The sequence below is a fragment of the Patagioenas fasciata genome, chromosome 15 (assembly GCF_037038585.1).
Source record: "Patagioenas fasciata isolate bPatFas1 chromosome 15, bPatFas1.hap1, whole genome shotgun sequence".
NCBI lineage: Eukaryota > Metazoa > Chordata > Aves > Columbiformes > Columbidae > Patagioenas > Patagioenas fasciata.
In genome coordinates this window covers 10,832,526-10,849,839 of record NC_092534.1, presented here as the reverse complement: position 1 = coordinate 10,849,839, position 17,314 = coordinate 10,832,526, and the positions used below count along the sequence as shown (strand labels likewise).

The 17,314-nt window shown below is 52.4% G+C and overlaps 1 protein-coding gene across 2 annotated transcripts; it reads right to left on the bottom strand.

Moving 5' to 3' along the window:
- Positions 1 to 2,241: 2,241 nt before the first annotated feature.
- Positions 2,242 to 16,928, bottom strand: SCNN1B (sodium channel epithelial 1 subunit beta). Of its 2 annotated transcripts, none has more exons than XM_065850789.2 (14): positions 16,849 to 16,928; positions 14,723 to 14,951; positions 11,521 to 11,832; positions 10,200 to 10,638; positions 9,176 to 9,369; positions 8,252 to 8,355; positions 7,649 to 7,812; positions 7,095 to 7,202; positions 4,823 to 4,940; positions 4,172 to 4,247; positions 3,932 to 3,989; positions 3,613 to 3,674; positions 3,257 to 3,332; positions 2,242 to 2,820 (listed from the first exon to the last, which is right to left on the bottom strand). In XM_065850789.2, the coding sequence occupies exons 3-14, from the start codon at positions 11,829 to 11,831 to the stop codon at positions 2,455 to 2,457; spliced, it is 2,076 nt and encodes a 691-aa protein (XP_065706861.2). In that variant the 5' UTR covers position 11,832; positions 14,723 to 14,951; positions 16,849 to 16,928; the 3' UTR covers positions 2,242 to 2,454. The 2 variants fall into 2 exon arrangements, with proteins under 2 accessions (XP_065706861.2, XP_071671272.1); XM_071815171.1 differs by lacking the exon at positions 16,849 to 16,928 and adding an exon at positions 16,696 to 16,782.
- Between the last annotated feature and the right edge of the window lie 386 nt (positions 16,929 to 17,314).

Below are 17,314 nucleotides of genomic sequence, written 5' to 3'. Positions count from 1 at the left end.
GCGCTCAGCTGAGGCTTCCAGCGGCTGCACCGCTGCTGCAGCAGGAGCAAAAACCCTGTTGCAGGCACACGCTTGTCCGCGATCAGTTCATTTCGGGGAGAGAGCTGGGCTGGGAAAGAGCTGAAGTCAAGTACAAGACACTTTCCACTTTTATTAGTTGTCAGACACCCTCTATAAACCAGCAGTAACTGGAATAGTAAACTGTCCGCGTCCTGCCAAAGAACATGCTGTTCTGATTCACCCTGGCTGTGGGACGGGTGCATCTTGCTGTTGTGCCTCCTCTGCCCTCCGCCCAATTCCTTTGGGAGGATTTTGCAGCTGTTCCTTCCCCACTGCTCCTGTGGTTATTGGGGCACATGGCCCCGGCAGGCACCCAGCTGGGGCTGGATGTGTGTGGGCTGGATGGGACTGAAGGTGTGCGGGCTGGATGCAGACCCAGCCCGGCTGCTGCCTTTGCTGGTGGTTTGGCGCAGAGCCCACCCCAGGCATCTGCAGCCTGGGCACTGTGTTTGGAGTGCCCGGGGGGGCTGGGAAACAGCCCGGCTGACCCTCCTCATCCCTTCCCCTCCACATTGCACCCAGGTCCTTACCGCACAAGCAACAGGCTGGTAGGGAGAGCATCTGATGCCTCTTGTAGCTGTTTGGGTTCCCCCGTGGGCAGACGTTGGCAGCGATGTTACAGTGTTCTCTGTTGGGGAGGGTGTGGGGATAGTTGCCCAGGTTTTTGTTCTCAGCTCTCGAGTGTTTTAAGCAGATTGCTTGGTTGTGTCTGTTGCTGGGAGCAGGGGGTTTGGACTGTTAGAGAATTGTTTGGAGGTCTTTGTCCAGATCGGTATTGGCTGGTGTCTGTACACGAACGCTGCGGGATGAAGTGTGGTCACTGCCCAGCTCTCAGTGCAGTCACTGCTGGAGTCTCTGCGCAATCACTGCCCGGGTCTTTCCGTTTTAGTGTAGGAGACTGGACCAGTGTGTGGTGCCCAGGGAGGGAAGGGTCCCTCTGGGGAGAAGGGCAGGATAAGCCTAGGATGGCTCTTCTAAGAGCGGTATTCCTCTGTCTGTACAAGAGTCTGAACCACCTTCCGTCTGCCCCGTCACCACTCCAGTGGTTTTACTGCTGGCTGAGCTCACACTGTGCCCAGGGTTTGGTGGTTTCCTCGGGGCAGCGTTGGTTGACATTACCTTTGGAGCTAATAATAAAATTTTAAAAGCTCATGAACCAAGTCTTATAAAATTAAGGCTGCAGATATCCTACACATTGTCTTGTAACTACTGCAGGAGCGCTAGAGCAGCTGTACAGTGGTGATTAAGGATTTGACTTTATCAGTGAATTTTGCGGTTAGAAGTTCCCCCCTTGAGGGGCAGCATCAGCCGAGCTGGTGACACCTCAGCTGGCAGAGCGTCCCCTGGTCCCTGTCAGCACCCAGACCCCCTCCCAGCTGAGGGGAGATGGGGAGACCCTGATAGCTCTGCCCCCGTGCTGGGGGTTGGAGTGGGGTCCCCTTGGCCACAGTGTCCCCACCACCCCACGCTGGGCACCCTGCCCAGGACATCGTGTTCCCGGGCGCATGATTTAACCACACGATTGTTTTTCCTCTTGAAGTTTTGCAAAAGTACTTGAGGGAAGCAGGTGCCGGTGGGTTGTAATGGGCTCCTGGGAGCACTGGGGGCCAGGTGAGCTCCCAGCCCAGTGGGGTCACCAGACCCCTGACCCCTCACGTCAGAGTGAACGCAGCACCTGCCCTTCCTGCATCGGCCGTCAGCATCGTACCGGTGCTGAACTGCACCCGCTGCCAACAGGAAACTTAAAGGCAACTTTTAAATTTATTTATTTATTACCAAGAGTGTGGTACTATTCAAGGGCTTGGCACTTTCTCCCCACACCTGGGCCTTTACAGAGTTTGGAGTATTTGTCTCTGACACACATTAACAGCCATGCCCGCCTGTGCTGCAAGCGTTAACAAACCCTGGGCAGCAAATGCAGACATGGCACCGCGGGCTCCAGAGCACAGGGACCGTTTTCTTTCACTGTTACTGTTGTGGACATTTAGGGGTGGAAATAGAGCAACTTCAGCAGTCAAAGGTACTTTGGGTCCCAGCCCAAGGCTCTGGCTGCGCAGCAGCACACGCTGAGCTGTGTCGTGGCATCAAACAGCACACGGTGTCAGCACCAGAAATGGTTCTATAGCAAAGTACTGATGTATACACACTCTATGTGCAAAAGCCAGAATTTGACACTGACTCGAGATTTATTACAGGGTTTATTAGATGGAGAATCTTCACAGTGAACACTTTAAGCTGGGGAGGGGAAGGCAGCCAGGGCTTTCTAGTTCCTTCCTGATTTTGGTGGAGAGAAGAAGATTTTTCAGCAAGTGACACCCTGAGCTCAGTGATGGCAGATGTGACACTGAGCACAGCGACGGCCACCTGCCATCGGGAGGTGATGGGACACACCACTCACTCGGTTTCTGCATCACTGTCGGGACCAAGGACGTCAAGGGGCTGGACGCGCAGTGAGTCATAGTTGGGAGGGGGGGTACCGGGCTCGGGGGGCAGTGCCTCATCCCTGGGGGGCGTCCCTGTGTCCTCAGGCTGGAAGCCCAGGTTGGTGTGAGCCTCCACCAGCTCCGACACCGTCGGGGGCGCGTCCGGGTACCACACCTGCGCCCGCTTCTGCTTCAGGCCCTTGCACCAGCTGATGATGTGAATGATGGTGATCCACAGCGAGTCGATGATGATTTCCCCAAACTCAATGAGGCACAGCACTGAGCCCCCCATCCAGAACCCAAACTGGCCTCCCAGGCTCGACAGCAGCCACACGATCTGCGGGAGGAGGGCAGGGATGAGCCACAGCAGTGACAGTGACCTTGGTGTCTGATTGATCCCTGCCCATCACTGTTTGCTGGTGCTGAACTGGGGGATGCTTCTGCCCCAGGGACCTGCAGGTCCCCCTCAGTGTGTGTGCAGCGCTCCCCGGGGAGCTGGTGCTGCTGCTCTGTGATGCCCTGTGCTGGGGGTGGGAGGTGGGGGGGAAGAACAACCCAGGGTCTGTGAACCCCTTGGTGGAGGTGGCTCTGCTGGCACCGCCGTGTGAAGCAGCAGCACCTGGAGCAGGTCCCAGCGAGGGGCGTCTCCCGGCGGGTCTGAGCAGCCCCAGGGGCTAAGCCCCATCTGTGCGTTCGGGTGACGCGTTTCTGCGGCTGGTCCCGGGCACTGTGGTGCATGGTGGCACCAGCAGGGGGGCAGGATGGGCACTCACCGTGGTGGCAGCCGACTCCGAGATGGTGCGGTAGTTGTACTCCTGGAAGTAAATGTTGAGCTTGATGATCCCGTTTCTGCAAAGGACAAACAGCAGCTCAGCGCAGAGCAGGGCTGTGGTTAATGTCAGTTTTAAGTGTTTGAGTTTGTCTGACCCGCTTTGTCACTATGGAGAGCAGAAGATATGTGTGAAGTGTGTTTCAGGTTTGCTTTCTGTATCTTCCAGGCAAACATGTGCCAAATCTTGTCCTCCCTTTGCATTAGCACACGCGTGCTCTGGCGCATGGCCAAGCCTCACGTTAATCTAATGTTAACAGGCTCAGTAGAGATGATAAAGTGGTTGTTTCTTTTGCTCACCTGTCCAGAGTCACATTTGTTGACATATCCCTTTCATAAGACAGAATATGGAATATCCAGTCCTAGGAAAACAAAATTTATTCAGAGCTGATAAGAAGCATCTTCACCCGTGGGGCAGGAGCCCAAGGAGGAGCTGCCATGGGGATGTCCCCGCTCCATCCCGGGCCCTGGCGCTGGTGTGTGTTTGCAAACTGAAAATGTGTAATTTAGCAAAGAGGCACTTGCTACCTGGACATTAGGTCACAAAATATGGAGTGATTCATGTGGCTAAGAACAGGTAATTATTAATGACTGTTTCAAAACAAGGAATGGCTGTTACCTCCGAGGCTTCGGATGGCCAGTCTGCCATGGAGATGGTCATCTTATACTGTGTGTCACTGCAGAGGAGAGGAGAGCATTGGCACAGAGGTTTCTGCTCCTCTGAAGTCACTGGAACTTCAGTTCTCACGCAGAAGAGCAGCCCCGCGTGATTTGCTGCCATTTTAGAAAGCTCAGAGTGACAGGACCTGGGATGTGGTGTCCCCGGCACCGTCCCAGCCACCAGCACCCAGGTACTCACTTGCACGTTTCCTTACAGGAGTCAATACAGATCTGTCTGTCCCTTATGCTTGATCTCAGCAATGAATAGCAATATGCTGTTTGGTGAAAACAAAAAAACAAAGCATCTGTTTAGATAAGGACCCCACTTACTGGATTACATCCATTTTGTGTAATACAACACATGTTTAGGTATGAGCCTACTGCACAGATTTGCCATCTTCCTCTCTAACCTTCCTTGCCTTGACAAACTCAGGCAAAGCAGTCAGACAGTTTAATAGTACATTTAGAATATTTTTCTTTCTGCAGACAGTGTCGGTAGGGCCAGCTCGCCCGTGTCCGTGGTTTCGGCACGGCCCTGGCCCACTGCCTGCAGAGCTGCCGGCCCTGCCCGCCCCGGGGAGCATTGTCCCACAGCTCGTGCATCCCTGCAGAGCCAATGCTGCAGCGTCCCCTCTGCTCCCCCGGTACCCAGGGGCTCCCGTTGCTGTCCCTGGCTGGATATTTTGCCCCTTCACCCTGGCACCAACCTGAATGTCCATGGGGAATCATACTCGGGGCAAAACCATCCACCTCCTGCATTTACAACAGCAACAACGCTTGTGGCTGTGCCCACCCCCTGTGTGCCAAGACCCAGAGAAGGCTCCACAATTAGTGATGTTCATGTTCTTACCCCAGCCTGGGTTATCTTCGTTATTGCAATAATTTACCCCTTCAGGTAAAGGGAACATGTAGTGACCACATCCACAGGTTTCAATCATGTGAATTTGGAAACAAGAGCGCAGACAAGCCTGGTAAAGGGAAGGGGGAGATGGTCAGACATGGGCTGAATCCCCAGGCCCACCTCGTGATGCTGAGTCTGTGCTGGCCTGAAGAATTGCTCAGCTCTGAGCTGTTTTCTCTCCTTTGCCCTGAACAGCTGATTTTGTGGCTGCACACAGTGAAGGCTGAAGCTGCAGAAAGAGCACACACTGAGCATCGCTGACAGCACACACCGAGCATCCCGGCGGCACGGCACTGAGCATCGCCAGTGGCACAGTGGGCTCTGCAACCCGGCACAGGTGACACCAGCTGCCCAGCAGCAAGAGGAGGTTGGGTGGCTGTGCTGCCAGGACCCTTTTCTTTCTGATGCGTTTTGGCGACTGCTCCTCCACATTTGAAGGCGCATCCTGGTGACGAGCTGCCCGTGGGTGTCACCTCGCAGGAGGGGACTCAGTGCCTGCTCCAAATTGCACCAGGAACTGCTCATTTCTGAACTATTTAGGGCTTCATGGAAGAAATATGGAGTTTCCAAAAAGGAATGAAAATGTTCTACTATGCCCCTAGACACTGCTGCTGTCTCCAGGCTTCATAGGACATATTGACAAAGGGCTGCTTTCCACTTTAAAGCTGGGACTCTAAAAATACCTCAACATAAAGAGAAGGGTTCAGAAATCTGAATTATCTTATCTGTACATCTGCGTCTCCCCTCGAAAGTATTGCAGCCCAGCGTGCGGGCTCAGCTCAGCCAGGCATGAAGGCAACCGGCTGAGATCGGAGGGAGATTCTGAACGAAACAGCGCACAAAGCAATAACAAAGTCTATGAAAAGATAATTAAATTTAACAGCTCCAGCTCAGTAGAACAACCAGAGAATTTCTGTGGGATAGAAAACGCTCATAAAGCTCAGTGCAATTGGGGAGTGACGGACCAGCCTGATTTTGCTGAGCAGTCTCTGGAGTGATGTGAATTATGTGGCCATAGAACCCCAGTCAGCACTTAGCAACTTTTAAGTAATAATGCAATCCTCTCAAGTATTTGCTTGAACATTATATAAGCATCTTAAAAAGTTGGGTAAAGTGGTCCAATTGTTATAGTTACATAAAGGCAGAAATATCAACAAACCCTGCCAGACCAAAGCCCTCCCACTTGTTTGGGGTGTATTCTTCAGGTTTTGGTGTTTCTGTTATTGCCATATCTCACCCTCCCGAAATGCTTCTCCTCCATGTTAAAGCCTGTTACAAATTAACCAGTGCTTAACGTTTACACTCTATTTTTCTGCAGATTCAAGGTTTACAAACACTCAACTTTCTCATCCTGTTCTCCAGGTGAAGAGCAGAAGTTCAGTCTCCATGTCCTGCACACAAGCTGGTGTTTTTGGGAAAATGCTGGTGGGACAGGGGCTCTAAGTCCCTGGGCTGGTGCTGTGGTTCTGCCCCCTGAGCCGGGCAGTGACTGATCGGGGCTGCTCGGGTGCCAAAAGGGGAGACAATGGGAGAACTGGGGGTTTTCAGGGACCGAGGGCCCCAGGCACACCCTGCTCTGGTTTTGCTGTAAGTGGGAACCCTCTGCTTTGGGAGCTGAGCTCCGAGCTGCAGGGTACAAGGAAAGGACCAGCATTAAACTGTGCTCCTACCTGGAGGTGAAAATATTTGCTTTTCTGTCTGGTGATTTGGACTTTGCTGGTAGGTCCCATATAGCAGGGACTTAAATAACAACAGGGATCCCGAGGGGGTTGCTGTGTTTTGGCTTTTGAGAAAATTAGAAACATGACCATTTTCTTTCTTTCAGAGTGAAACAAAATTCCCACGTGGCTGAGGGAGCAGTAACTGCTGACACCATCTCCTTGCTGTACGGGCTGTTTGGGGTGAGGATGAAAACCGAAGGTCACACTGAACTGTGCTGCCCGCAGAGCAACACTCCTTACCTTTGGTGCAACTTCTAATATTTGCATCATTAGGTCTTGCTCCTGCAATACACAGTTATCCCACTGGATCCACTTGGATCTTTTCCAAACCCAGGGCAACTGAGTGCTCAGACTCGAGTGCGGATTCATTACTAGACAAGAGGTTCCCGTATTCAGGTTATACTTTCTACTTCGTCATAATCCTGCAGGCTAGTCAAAGATTTTAAGTGCTTTGACGATTTTTCCTGAACAGTCTTGTTTGATTTAGAAACATGTTTTACCTGTATGGAATAGGAAGTGTTATATTGGCTATAGAGGTTTTTTACGGGGACGTCAGAGCCATTCATGGTGCAGTCGCTGTAGGGGTAGCCCATCCGCTCCAGTTCATCCTGAAGAAAACCAACACAGCAGACTTCAGTGGTTACTGTTCCTCCCAGGGCCCTGCTGCCTGCTTACTAGAGACTAATTCCTGTATTCCCTGCATGTTTGATAAAATTCAGAGAGCCATGGGGGCAGGGCAGAGGAGCTGCAGCCCGTTCCCCGGGCGGATCAGGGCTGAGCAGGTGGTTCAGGAGCAGCTTGTTTTAACACGGCACCTGCTGACATGCTAAGAGAAGGGGAACAATGACCCAAGCTCAATATTTTGGCTTCAGTAAAGTGCTTAGCCAGGACAGTTACATAAAAGTCTCCATAAATGGTTCCAGCCTGTGGTCAGCCCACACCTCGTCTCTTTTGGTTTGAGCCAGTTCAGCCAAGACCTAACACAAACTTGGTTGCAGTCCCATCAGATAACATTATTGTCAGACAATGTGCTCCTGAGGAATGCCAGACATACCACCAGCACGCCGATGGAGGTCTCTGTCCCGGCCATGGCGTAGATGCCCTGGTCCTTCAGGAAGGGGAAGCTCTTCTGCTGGTGCAGCATCAGCCGTGCCCCAGCCGCTGAGGACAGGTAGGGGATGTAGTCCTGCTGGCTGATGTCCAGAATCAGCTTCAGCCCTGGCACATGGACACAGCACTCAGAACAGGAGTCGTGTCAAAATGGGAATATTTGGGAAAAAAAAAAGCGCCTGTTTTCTTTTTACTGTGCACAGAAATGTCTGTTCTGTGGGACAGGACGGGTTCACCACAGCCTTACGTGCGCGTAAATACCCACGATGGCAAATGCTCAGGGTGGAAATATCTGAGTGAAAGTTCAGACACTGCCTCAGATATTTTAGCTAACAGAGTATTTGGACATTGCCCCAGATACTTCAGCTCTCCACATGTTGTCCTTCTGCCACATGTAACATCTGTAGTCACGTTACTTGTTTCTGTGTGACACATTTCCCTTTCAGGGGCTTATCCCCTTCTGGAAAACCATTCCTCCCATCTGGTCCATAGAACAGAAATGGGCAGGGGGGCAGAGCGGCTCGCCCTCCTCAGCGAGATCTCGTACCAAACTCGGCTCCGGGGTTGGAAGAATTCAAGGCCTCTTCGTCCATGCCCCAGTTAAAGATGTAGCAGTTACCGTGGTCTGGGTGATAGATTTGGGTGAAATTCCTGGAAGAATCACACATACAAAACTCAGACTCTTGAGGAGGACTAAAGGGCTATAAAACAATGCAACTGATGGGACTGGTGCTTGGCAGTGATGGCTGGGATTCATTTTAAATTGCTTAGTTTGTTGAATGGCTGTATAGAAGTTTCGGCAGATATAATTTCAATCAATCTGCTGTTGGAAAAAAAAATAAATAAAAAGGCAAAGCAAGGTACTTGTGTGTACCGAGACACAGCCATGGGGATAAAGCTTTGTTGGGATGAAAAGGAATTGTCTCACACAGAGGAGACAGCAATAATTGCTTGGTCTGAGCTATGGTGATGGGTTTTGGTTGGTGTCATGTCACGTTTGTGGATAACAATTCTCTGCTGCCCTCCTTGCAGAGGTGCAGGACTTGCAGCCTGGGCTGCTGCTATGCACTCGTGCTTCTTGAAGCTGGATCTATTAATCTGACATTCATAAGAAACAGCAATGGCTAAAGTGCATTCTCAGAGCCTCGTGTAAAAGCTGGGGGGCTGTACCCGGGGCTGCAGTGCTGTGCCAGGCACTCGCTGACCCAGCGCCTGGGCTGGCAGCTGGTTATCGCAAAATACCCAGGGATGCTGTAAGTCTCGGTGTGTCATGAGCAGAACAGCCCATCCAAAACTAAAACTCAATCCAGAAACCCTCTTGGAAATGTTGTTAGAGTTAAGAACCAGCAGAAATCCCTTTATTAACTGAAATATACCTTAAAAAGAGGAAATCAAAAGGCCGTCATGCCTTTAGTGTCCTGTACCATTCCCAATGTGACAGAGAAGGGCAGGGAGCTCAGCATGCACCTACTTGTAGTTGCAGGGCTCAGCCCCGTAGAGACAGGCCAGGATCATGTCCTCGGCCTGGTAGCCCATGCGGATCCTGTCCTGCAGCGGGACCTTGGCCAGGATGCTGGTGGACTGCAGGACATACCACTCGCTCACCGCCTGCGCCGCGCTGCTGAAGTTGCGGTACGTGCAGTTGTCCGAGCCCTGATGGCTGCACTGGGGACACACACAGGCAGGTCTGTCCCTGTTCCGTGCGGGAATGGCAGGAGGGATGTACGGCGTGTCCCCCCTGGAGGGACGTATGGCGTCCCCTGTCCCTATGCTAGGTGCCAGCCCTCCCCACTGCCCTGGGGGTTGAGGGGTGAGGCCAGCCGGGAGCTGTCACATCTGCTGGTGTTTGCAGACGGGTCCCCCTGAGGGACTCAGCTGGGCAGATTCTCCATCAGTCCCAGTGGGACCTTCACAAGCTCATGGAAAACATCATGTTTGGGTCCATTCTTTAACGCTGGGGTTGCCCCGGCTCCTGGGGACTGCCCAGGCAGAGTCCCTGGAGCCTCTCTGGGTGCAGAGGATGGGGGTCACAAGACCCACATGTGCCCCAGTGAGTGGCAGCAGCTGCAGCCTTTTCCCAGCATTTTGGGTGCCAGCCCTCAGGCAGGGGAGGGCAGCTGGGAGCCCCTGCCCCTAACCTAACACAGCTCCTTGCTGGATTTCCTTTCATTCAGGGAGGTATATTTAGGGTATGATCCTGCTGCAGGCCCCACATGCAGACATCCAGCATCTTCAGCTGCGTGTCTGGCTGTGTAACCTGCAGGGGATCAGACATCCCCTCTGAAATGTAAAAAAAAAACGCTTAAAATACCTCTCTGCTGCCTTCCTCAAAAAAACCAAGCAGACAGGCTTGGAGCCGTGAAATAACACACTATAACCAGCAAACCGCCCATGGGCCCTGTGTGCCCAGCGCCGCGGGTGCTGCCAGTACAGGTGGTCTCTGGTCCCAGCGCCACCTGTCCCTCTCTCCCCAGCACCTCCTGCGGGACCCTCACCAGCTTCACTGCCAGCTTGTACTTCTTCTCTTCCGATGTCACGTTGGTTGGGGCAGGTGGAACAGTCGTTTCATTGCCCATGAAGGTTTCGTTGCCCATGAAGGTTTCGTTGCCCATGAAGGTTTCATTGCTCTCAGCCATTTCATTGCCTCTGAAGGTTTGGTTATCCTCAGTGGTTTGGTTACCCTCAGTGGTTCGGTTGCCCTCCACGGTTTGATTGCCCACAGCAGGCTGCTTGCTCTCAAAGATGTCCAGGATGATGGGGTTGTCTTTGTCATGCTCATCGATGAGGACCAGGGGTATCTGGTTCCAGAGCTCCATGTTGAGCGGTGGGAAGACGTTCTCACTGCTGTTCCCCGGTGTGGGCTGCAGGATCCTCTCTAGCGCCGCTTCGATGAGCCTGTCCAGGTCTTTCAGCAGATGCTTCACCTCCGAGTATCTGCAGGACAAAGAGCCATTATCAGATGGTGTCACGGCGGTGGGGACGTACAGCAACTTGGCTGTTGCTCCGCGGGCCCAGACCTTCCCGGGGCCCTTGGATTGCTGCTGAGAGACCAACGGGGGAGCAACAGAGCACGGCCAGCTCGACACGGGCATCCCAGCAGCTGCAACTGGGTGCAAAACCAGTGGAAGGATAAACAGAGTGCTGCGGTGGTGAACCCACCAGCGCAGAACGCAGCTCGTTGTATTTCAGTAAATCACTGTGGTTTATACAAAACATCTCTAGCCAGCAGTGAGAAAAAACAACCCCAAAGTAATTCCTGTGTATTGGTTGAGAGCATCTTGCCTTGGACTGCACTATTGCATGGATATAAATTTAAAGCAACTGTTACAAAGATCAGTTACTCCTTTGGAATTAGGCTGAGTTCTATCCCTGCAGGTCCCAGCTGATACTAGTGTTTAACCAACTCTTAATGGCTGAGTGTGAGCGATAAGAGGTACGTTCACAGCGAGGAAGGAGGAAGAAAGGGATTGTGGGGAAAGATTGAGAGACTGATTCTGGTTGTGACAAGTGAGTCAAACTTCAAGTTTTCCCCAAGCCAGGGAAAGTTTGCAGGAGGCAATAACCATCATTAGATTAACTGGTACAGTGGGACACCTGGGCTAGCACACAGGACATGGAGCCTCCTCTGGACCTGAGCCATTGCCTCTGTGTTATGCTCCTTTATTTTGTTTTTAATGGCACTGGGTGAGCCAGGATCATTTTCATTGATGCTCCTAATGCAATATGAGACAGGAACGAGTCTGCAGTACCTTATGCCAGCAGTAGATCCGAGGGTGTTAGAGCACAACGGCATAAACTGGGTGAAGAAAAACTTACTTGAAAGGGTTGGCATTGCAGACCGTGACTGCTGGGAACTTCATGGTCTTAAAGCCAATGGAGAGAGAGGATGTGACATTATAGGAGAGGTAGGTGTTGATGAGGATGCCCCACTGCCAGAAGACCAGAGATGCGAAAAGCAGCGTTAGGAAGAACCAGATTAATTTCTTCTTGGGCCCCTCTTTGATGATGCGCTTGGGGCCATGGGTGTTGGTGTTGTCGCAGTACCAGACCAGTAGCTCCTTGTAGGTGTAGCCGGGGCCCTTCTGCAGGCGGTGCAGTGCGCGGATGAAATACTTCTTCAGGTTCATCCTGCGGGAGAAAGCCACAAACAGCTGTGCGGAGAGGCAGGTTCGTGTTGTGCCAGGGGTGCTGGTGTTGGCAGCAAAGCTCAGCCGGGTCATTCTGTGGTGGGTTTATCGCCCAGGAGGAGCTCGGAGCAGACGCTGCTCAGGGTCCCGCGGGGCAGTGACACAGCCCCGCACCTCCCCAGAGGGTACACGGGGAGGTTTGTGCTTGCAGTTCCCAAATCCATGAAGGCTTTTGTCACATTCCTTCTGGCTCCACAGGGGTGAAGCGAGTGGGACCTGTGGGACACAGCTGTGCCTGCGGTGACCGACCCGGGCCTGGCCCTGGGGCTGCCATGGGCTGCAGTAAATGGCAACATGACTTTTTTGGATGTGTTTTCTGTGCAAACAGGGATGTGTCTGACATCGTCTGCAACCTCTGCCAGCGCTGAATGGACCAAGCAGTGCACACATGAGCTGCTGTCAGGTAGAATTCAGGCTAACAGCATTTAGTATTCAAACTAATACAGGGCTTAAAAAAACTTTCCTTAGAAGTAAAAAAGCATTACGGTGCAGCAGGCTGTCAGAGGGGCAGGAGCAGAGGACCTGGCGCCAGCAGCACCTTTCCCAGCACCAGGAATGTGCTTGGTGCTGCTGCCCATTGGTTTTTTCCACCAAATTCCTTTGTCTTTCAGATACTATCGGTATGCTCCCGCTGCTCATGTGAGGGATGCTGCATATTTTACATTCATATTGGGAGTAAATAGAACATTTTGTGCTGCTATGTCAAGGTGAGAATTTGTGTTACTAAATCTTGATATCCTGAGGCAGGATTTCAAAACAAACCCAAGTCAGCTGTTTAGAACATTTTTCAGATTCAAATGGTAAGAGAACAGAATTAAAGATTAATGCTGCATATAACTCAGCATCCTGGAAGAAAGAGTGCTGAAATAACACAGCAATATTTCAATAATGAGCAGCACTCAGCAATGCAGGAACTAGATTAACACACAGTTACTTGCAGATAAACTCCAAAGGTTCCGCAGAGCTGAGGGGTGGGCACAGGTCTGTGCAGGGCGGTGGCAACCGGCTCCTCCCTACTTTTCAAAAAAATAAAAAAGCTAATGCTGATTCATTGATTTATTGGCCAGATCTGCAAAATCTCCTGAGTAGTATATACAGAGTTTGATAAAAGTATAAGCCCAATAGATTTTATGACGCTGCACTCCATGATGCAAAGGGAGACGACGATTTTCATTGCACACGCTATTCCACGTGATGTTGGACACAGCGGAACACTGAATGTCTCTCTTGAAGGGAGAGCGCTTTGTAAGGAAGGAACTCCAGCAGTTCCCTCCAGGATCTGAGGGCAGGCTCTGTTCCCATGGGAAAGCGTTTTGTTCTCCAAGGAACACATGTCCCGGGACGCGGACCTTCCAGACCTCCCAGACCTCCTGGACCTCCCAGACCCCAACCCCCCCAGTTCATCACGGGCTCGTCCTCCCTGAGCTTGTGCTGCAGCGGTTCCCACCCGGCTCCTGCAGAAGGTTTGTTCACAGTTCACATTGTGTTGGCTGCTCGCTGGCTTTTGGGCAGGACTATGACGAAAACAGGAGCAGCAACCTCAGCCTCTGCTTAACCACCCACTGCTGAAGGGAAGACACGGCACGTGTGGCTGTTCTGCCCGAGCCTCCTCTGCAGGCACCAACACAAACCCGTCCCAGGGCACTGCCTCAACATCAGCCTCTGCTTTATAAAACTGTATTGGCAAAATACATTTAAATCTAGAGAGACTAGCAAGGCAAACTAGTAAATATTTTCCAGCTTTTAAGAAGTCCAATAAACGATTTAGATTAGATTAAAATTTCAAACACACCCACGCGGCGCTGGGCAAGCTCCAGCCCGGCAGGACCTGCCTGGCCACATGCCCTGCGGCCGCTGTTTGCTCTGCCCGGAGCCGCCGGCCCGCGGAGGGACCCCGTGTATCCTGCACATCCCTCTGCATCGCTCATCAACCTGACACTGTGGGAAGAACCTTTTTTTTTATTGTTTCCTAAGGCTGAATTTTAGCTTTTTTTTCTTCCCTGATGGCAATGCTGAGACATGTACTTTGTTGAGGAGCACACACAGAGTAAAAGCTCTACTTTCATAACTGAGTAAAGTTAAAGATATTGAACAGCTAATTTTAATGCTGCTTTATCTTTGTTCACGGTTTTGCAGAAGCCATCAATACACTTGTTCTCCACCTTGAATTTCTTTCCATTTAACCAGCAAACCTAAGGGTGCAGTTTGCAGAGTCGCAACACGCTGGCAACAGCAAGGAGCTGATGCTGTGCTGGGGAAGGACACCCAGCTCCAAATCAGTTCTAAGCAAAGACTGGAGCACCTTCTATTTCACTTCATCTCTTCAGCTCACCAACCGTAAAAACTCTGTGCTAAAGGGCAGCATTTTCACATTTTTGAGTTAGATTCAGGCCACAGTGTGGAAAATGAGATTAAACTAGTTTTTAGATACGTTTGAAACTGACTCAGAATATAGGTACCTGCCAGAGGGAGCACAGGCATGGGGCTGCAGATGGGGACAGGGATGGGGACAGGGATGGCTGGAAGAACATCCTCAGACAAGATTCCTGCAGCATCCCTGGCCCGCCATGAAAACACACGGATCCCAGAATTAAGAAACCAAGTTAGCAAAGGTGTGCTGGCAATACAGCCGAGCAGACAGTCACCGGTTCTGCCGGGGACATCTTAACGTGGCAGCAGAGTGAAGGACTCAGGTTTACTCTTCCTTTAGGCATAAACTGTGATTTAACAGCTCATTTGATAAAGAAATGGCTTTAAGCAAAAGCTGTGCTTGGCCATACTTGGATGACTTTTTTCAATCTTTTTTCTCACGTTAATAGTATTCTTCTTACCTTTATTACCAGAATGTTTCCAAATGACCTTGTTGTTTTGCTCTCTCTGTGAAAGCCGCTCCGTGTGCAGTGTCCTGTGCGATGGGGAGCTCAGGCCCCCGCCGTGGGGGTCTCCTTACCCCGACGCAGATGCTCAGTGCTCGGATGCTGTAGTGGGCTGGAGGGGCTTTGGTGCTGGATTTGGTGCCAGCCTGGAGCCTGTCCTGCTCTCCCCCATCAGCTGCTGTGCCTGGAGCAGAGAAGTGACACATGGAGGACATCCAGACCCACTCTCCATCCATACACAGGTAACCACTTCCCAGCCCCCCAGAGAAGGGAGTGGAGGAGCAGAGCAGGGCTGGGGACCTGATGGACACACAGCATGCAGGGCATCAAATGGTTCCAGAAACCTGTCCCTGCTGCTGCCCTCAAAACCCCCAGTTTTTGCACAGCGTGGGCAGCTCAGAAGCCTGGACATTTGGGAGCTCCCAGCTGCCGCTCACTGGGTTTATTTCTTGTTTGGCTGCTCCACTTCCAAGGCCTCAGTCAGGGGAGAGGAACACACACCCATCAGGCTCCCTCAGTCCTCTTTCTCCTTTGCAGTTTTTATTTCACACTGCTCCGTTTGCAGACCCAGTCCCTAATGTACAGATAAGAACATCAACCTCGTGTCAGCCCAGGTGAAACTCCTCCACCTTGTGCTGACATCAGACTCCCACATTAGGAAATGATGGTGTTGGCTGTGTCAAATCTCCTCTGGGGTTTTCCTGGGCAATTGCCACTTCAGGGAAACAGAGGCATAAGCAAAACCCAGCACACTGCTGGGGGACCCGGCATGGCACCTCAGCTGCAGAACCACCCCGGCACCGCTGAGCCTGACTCTGCAGTTGATCAGGACTTCACTGGGACACCGACAGTCTGGCCTCTTAAGGCACCACTTGCTCCTCAGCCACCTTCTCCAGGGCCTGGTGAAAAAGACTTTGTTTTCCCAGAAGGAACTTTTATGCTATCCTGTGGTATTTTTGCAAGTTGGAGGAAAGGTTTTGATTGCATCACAAGTTTACAGGTTGGCAGTTGGACAAGTGGAGCAGTAACATGTCAGTGAGCAATGAAAGCCCTTTCTGAGCCCTGGGTCACAGGGTGCTCAGCAGATGCTTGGCCTCACGTTGTATGTGCAGAGAGAGCTCAGACACCCACAGCCGCCCCGATCCATGCAAGTGCCTTCAGGTCTCTAATCCTGATGGGCACACATACAGCACTCCAAGAGTATTTATACTCTGGAAGTTCAGATAGCATTTGACTGACTTTCTGTTCGCTATGTTAGATGGTCCATCCCTTCTTCCCCTGCCTCCCTAACCCTGTATTTCCCGTGATGTCCTTGTCCCCCAGGATGATGACAAGCCTTCCTCCCCACGTGCCAGTAAGGTCACATTGCTGAGAATTAACTCTGCTGCTTGTGCAATGAATAAGGTGAATCCTGGAAGGTAAGTGGAGCAAACCCTGCAGCAGCTCCCTCCCCAACCCCAACTCTCTGCAGCAAGGCCGATGTCCCACAGAGGGATCAACCTCTGCCCTCACCTGGCCACAGCAGCGGGGGTGGATGCGCATTTCCCACAACAAAGGAAACGGGCAGTGAAATATTCAGAGCTGCTGTTTGCTTACATCCCTTTTATCAGGGCCATTAAAGAAACCCTGTGTAAATGGAGATTAAATAAGAACGACTACACCTGAGTGCACACCATGCACATCCACAGTACCCAGCCAGCACAACATCTGCCCCGTGGCTGCAGAAGCAGCAGAACTGGGGTGCTGGAGTGGTGCAGAAACACGGCGATCTGACTTCAATTTGTCATTCCACCCCCCAAAAAATGTCAACAAAGAGCTCCCCTTCTTTTTCTCCCTCTATAAACAACACTATGTCTTAAACCCGCATCCTCCACCCCGAGAAGCAGGGGGACAAAACCCCGAGTGACATTTAAACGATGACACTTCACCTGACCCGCGCGGGCCCCCGCCGGTCCCTTCGCCCCGAACCCCCGCGGGAGTTGCCGGTCGCCACGGGCATCCTCCGGGGGCCCTCGGTACCCAAGGGACCAGCCAGCCCCCGATCGCCCTCCCAGGGCCCCGGCCCCCCCTGTGCCCCGTACCTGCCCGTGCGGCTCCGGCAGCGCTCCCGGTGCGGGCGGGAGCGGCCCCGCCGGCTCCCCCGCCCCCGCCCGCCCCATCCCGCCCCTCGGCGCTTCCGACGGGGCCTCTGAACCTCCCTCCAGCCGGAGCGGCTCCGCTTCAGTCGGGACTCGTCCAGGCTTCCTTGCGAGCTTGCTTGAATTTTCTCCCAGAAATTTTAACTTACTCCCAACATCCCCCCCGGGACTCGCAGCCGCTTCTGCTGCTCCCGCCCCAGTCCCAGTGGCACAAACCTCCCGGGACGCTGCCCGCACCCCCCCCCAGATGCAAAGGGAGCTGCACCTCCATCCCACTGCGAGGACATGAACACCAGGCCTTGTTTTTCCCCAAAAACTTAAAAAGTTCCATGAGAAAGTTGGGTGCTTCTCGGGCTGGTTTGAGATGTCCCCAGCGTCAGGACATCACCTGGCTGCTGTGGCTTCCCCT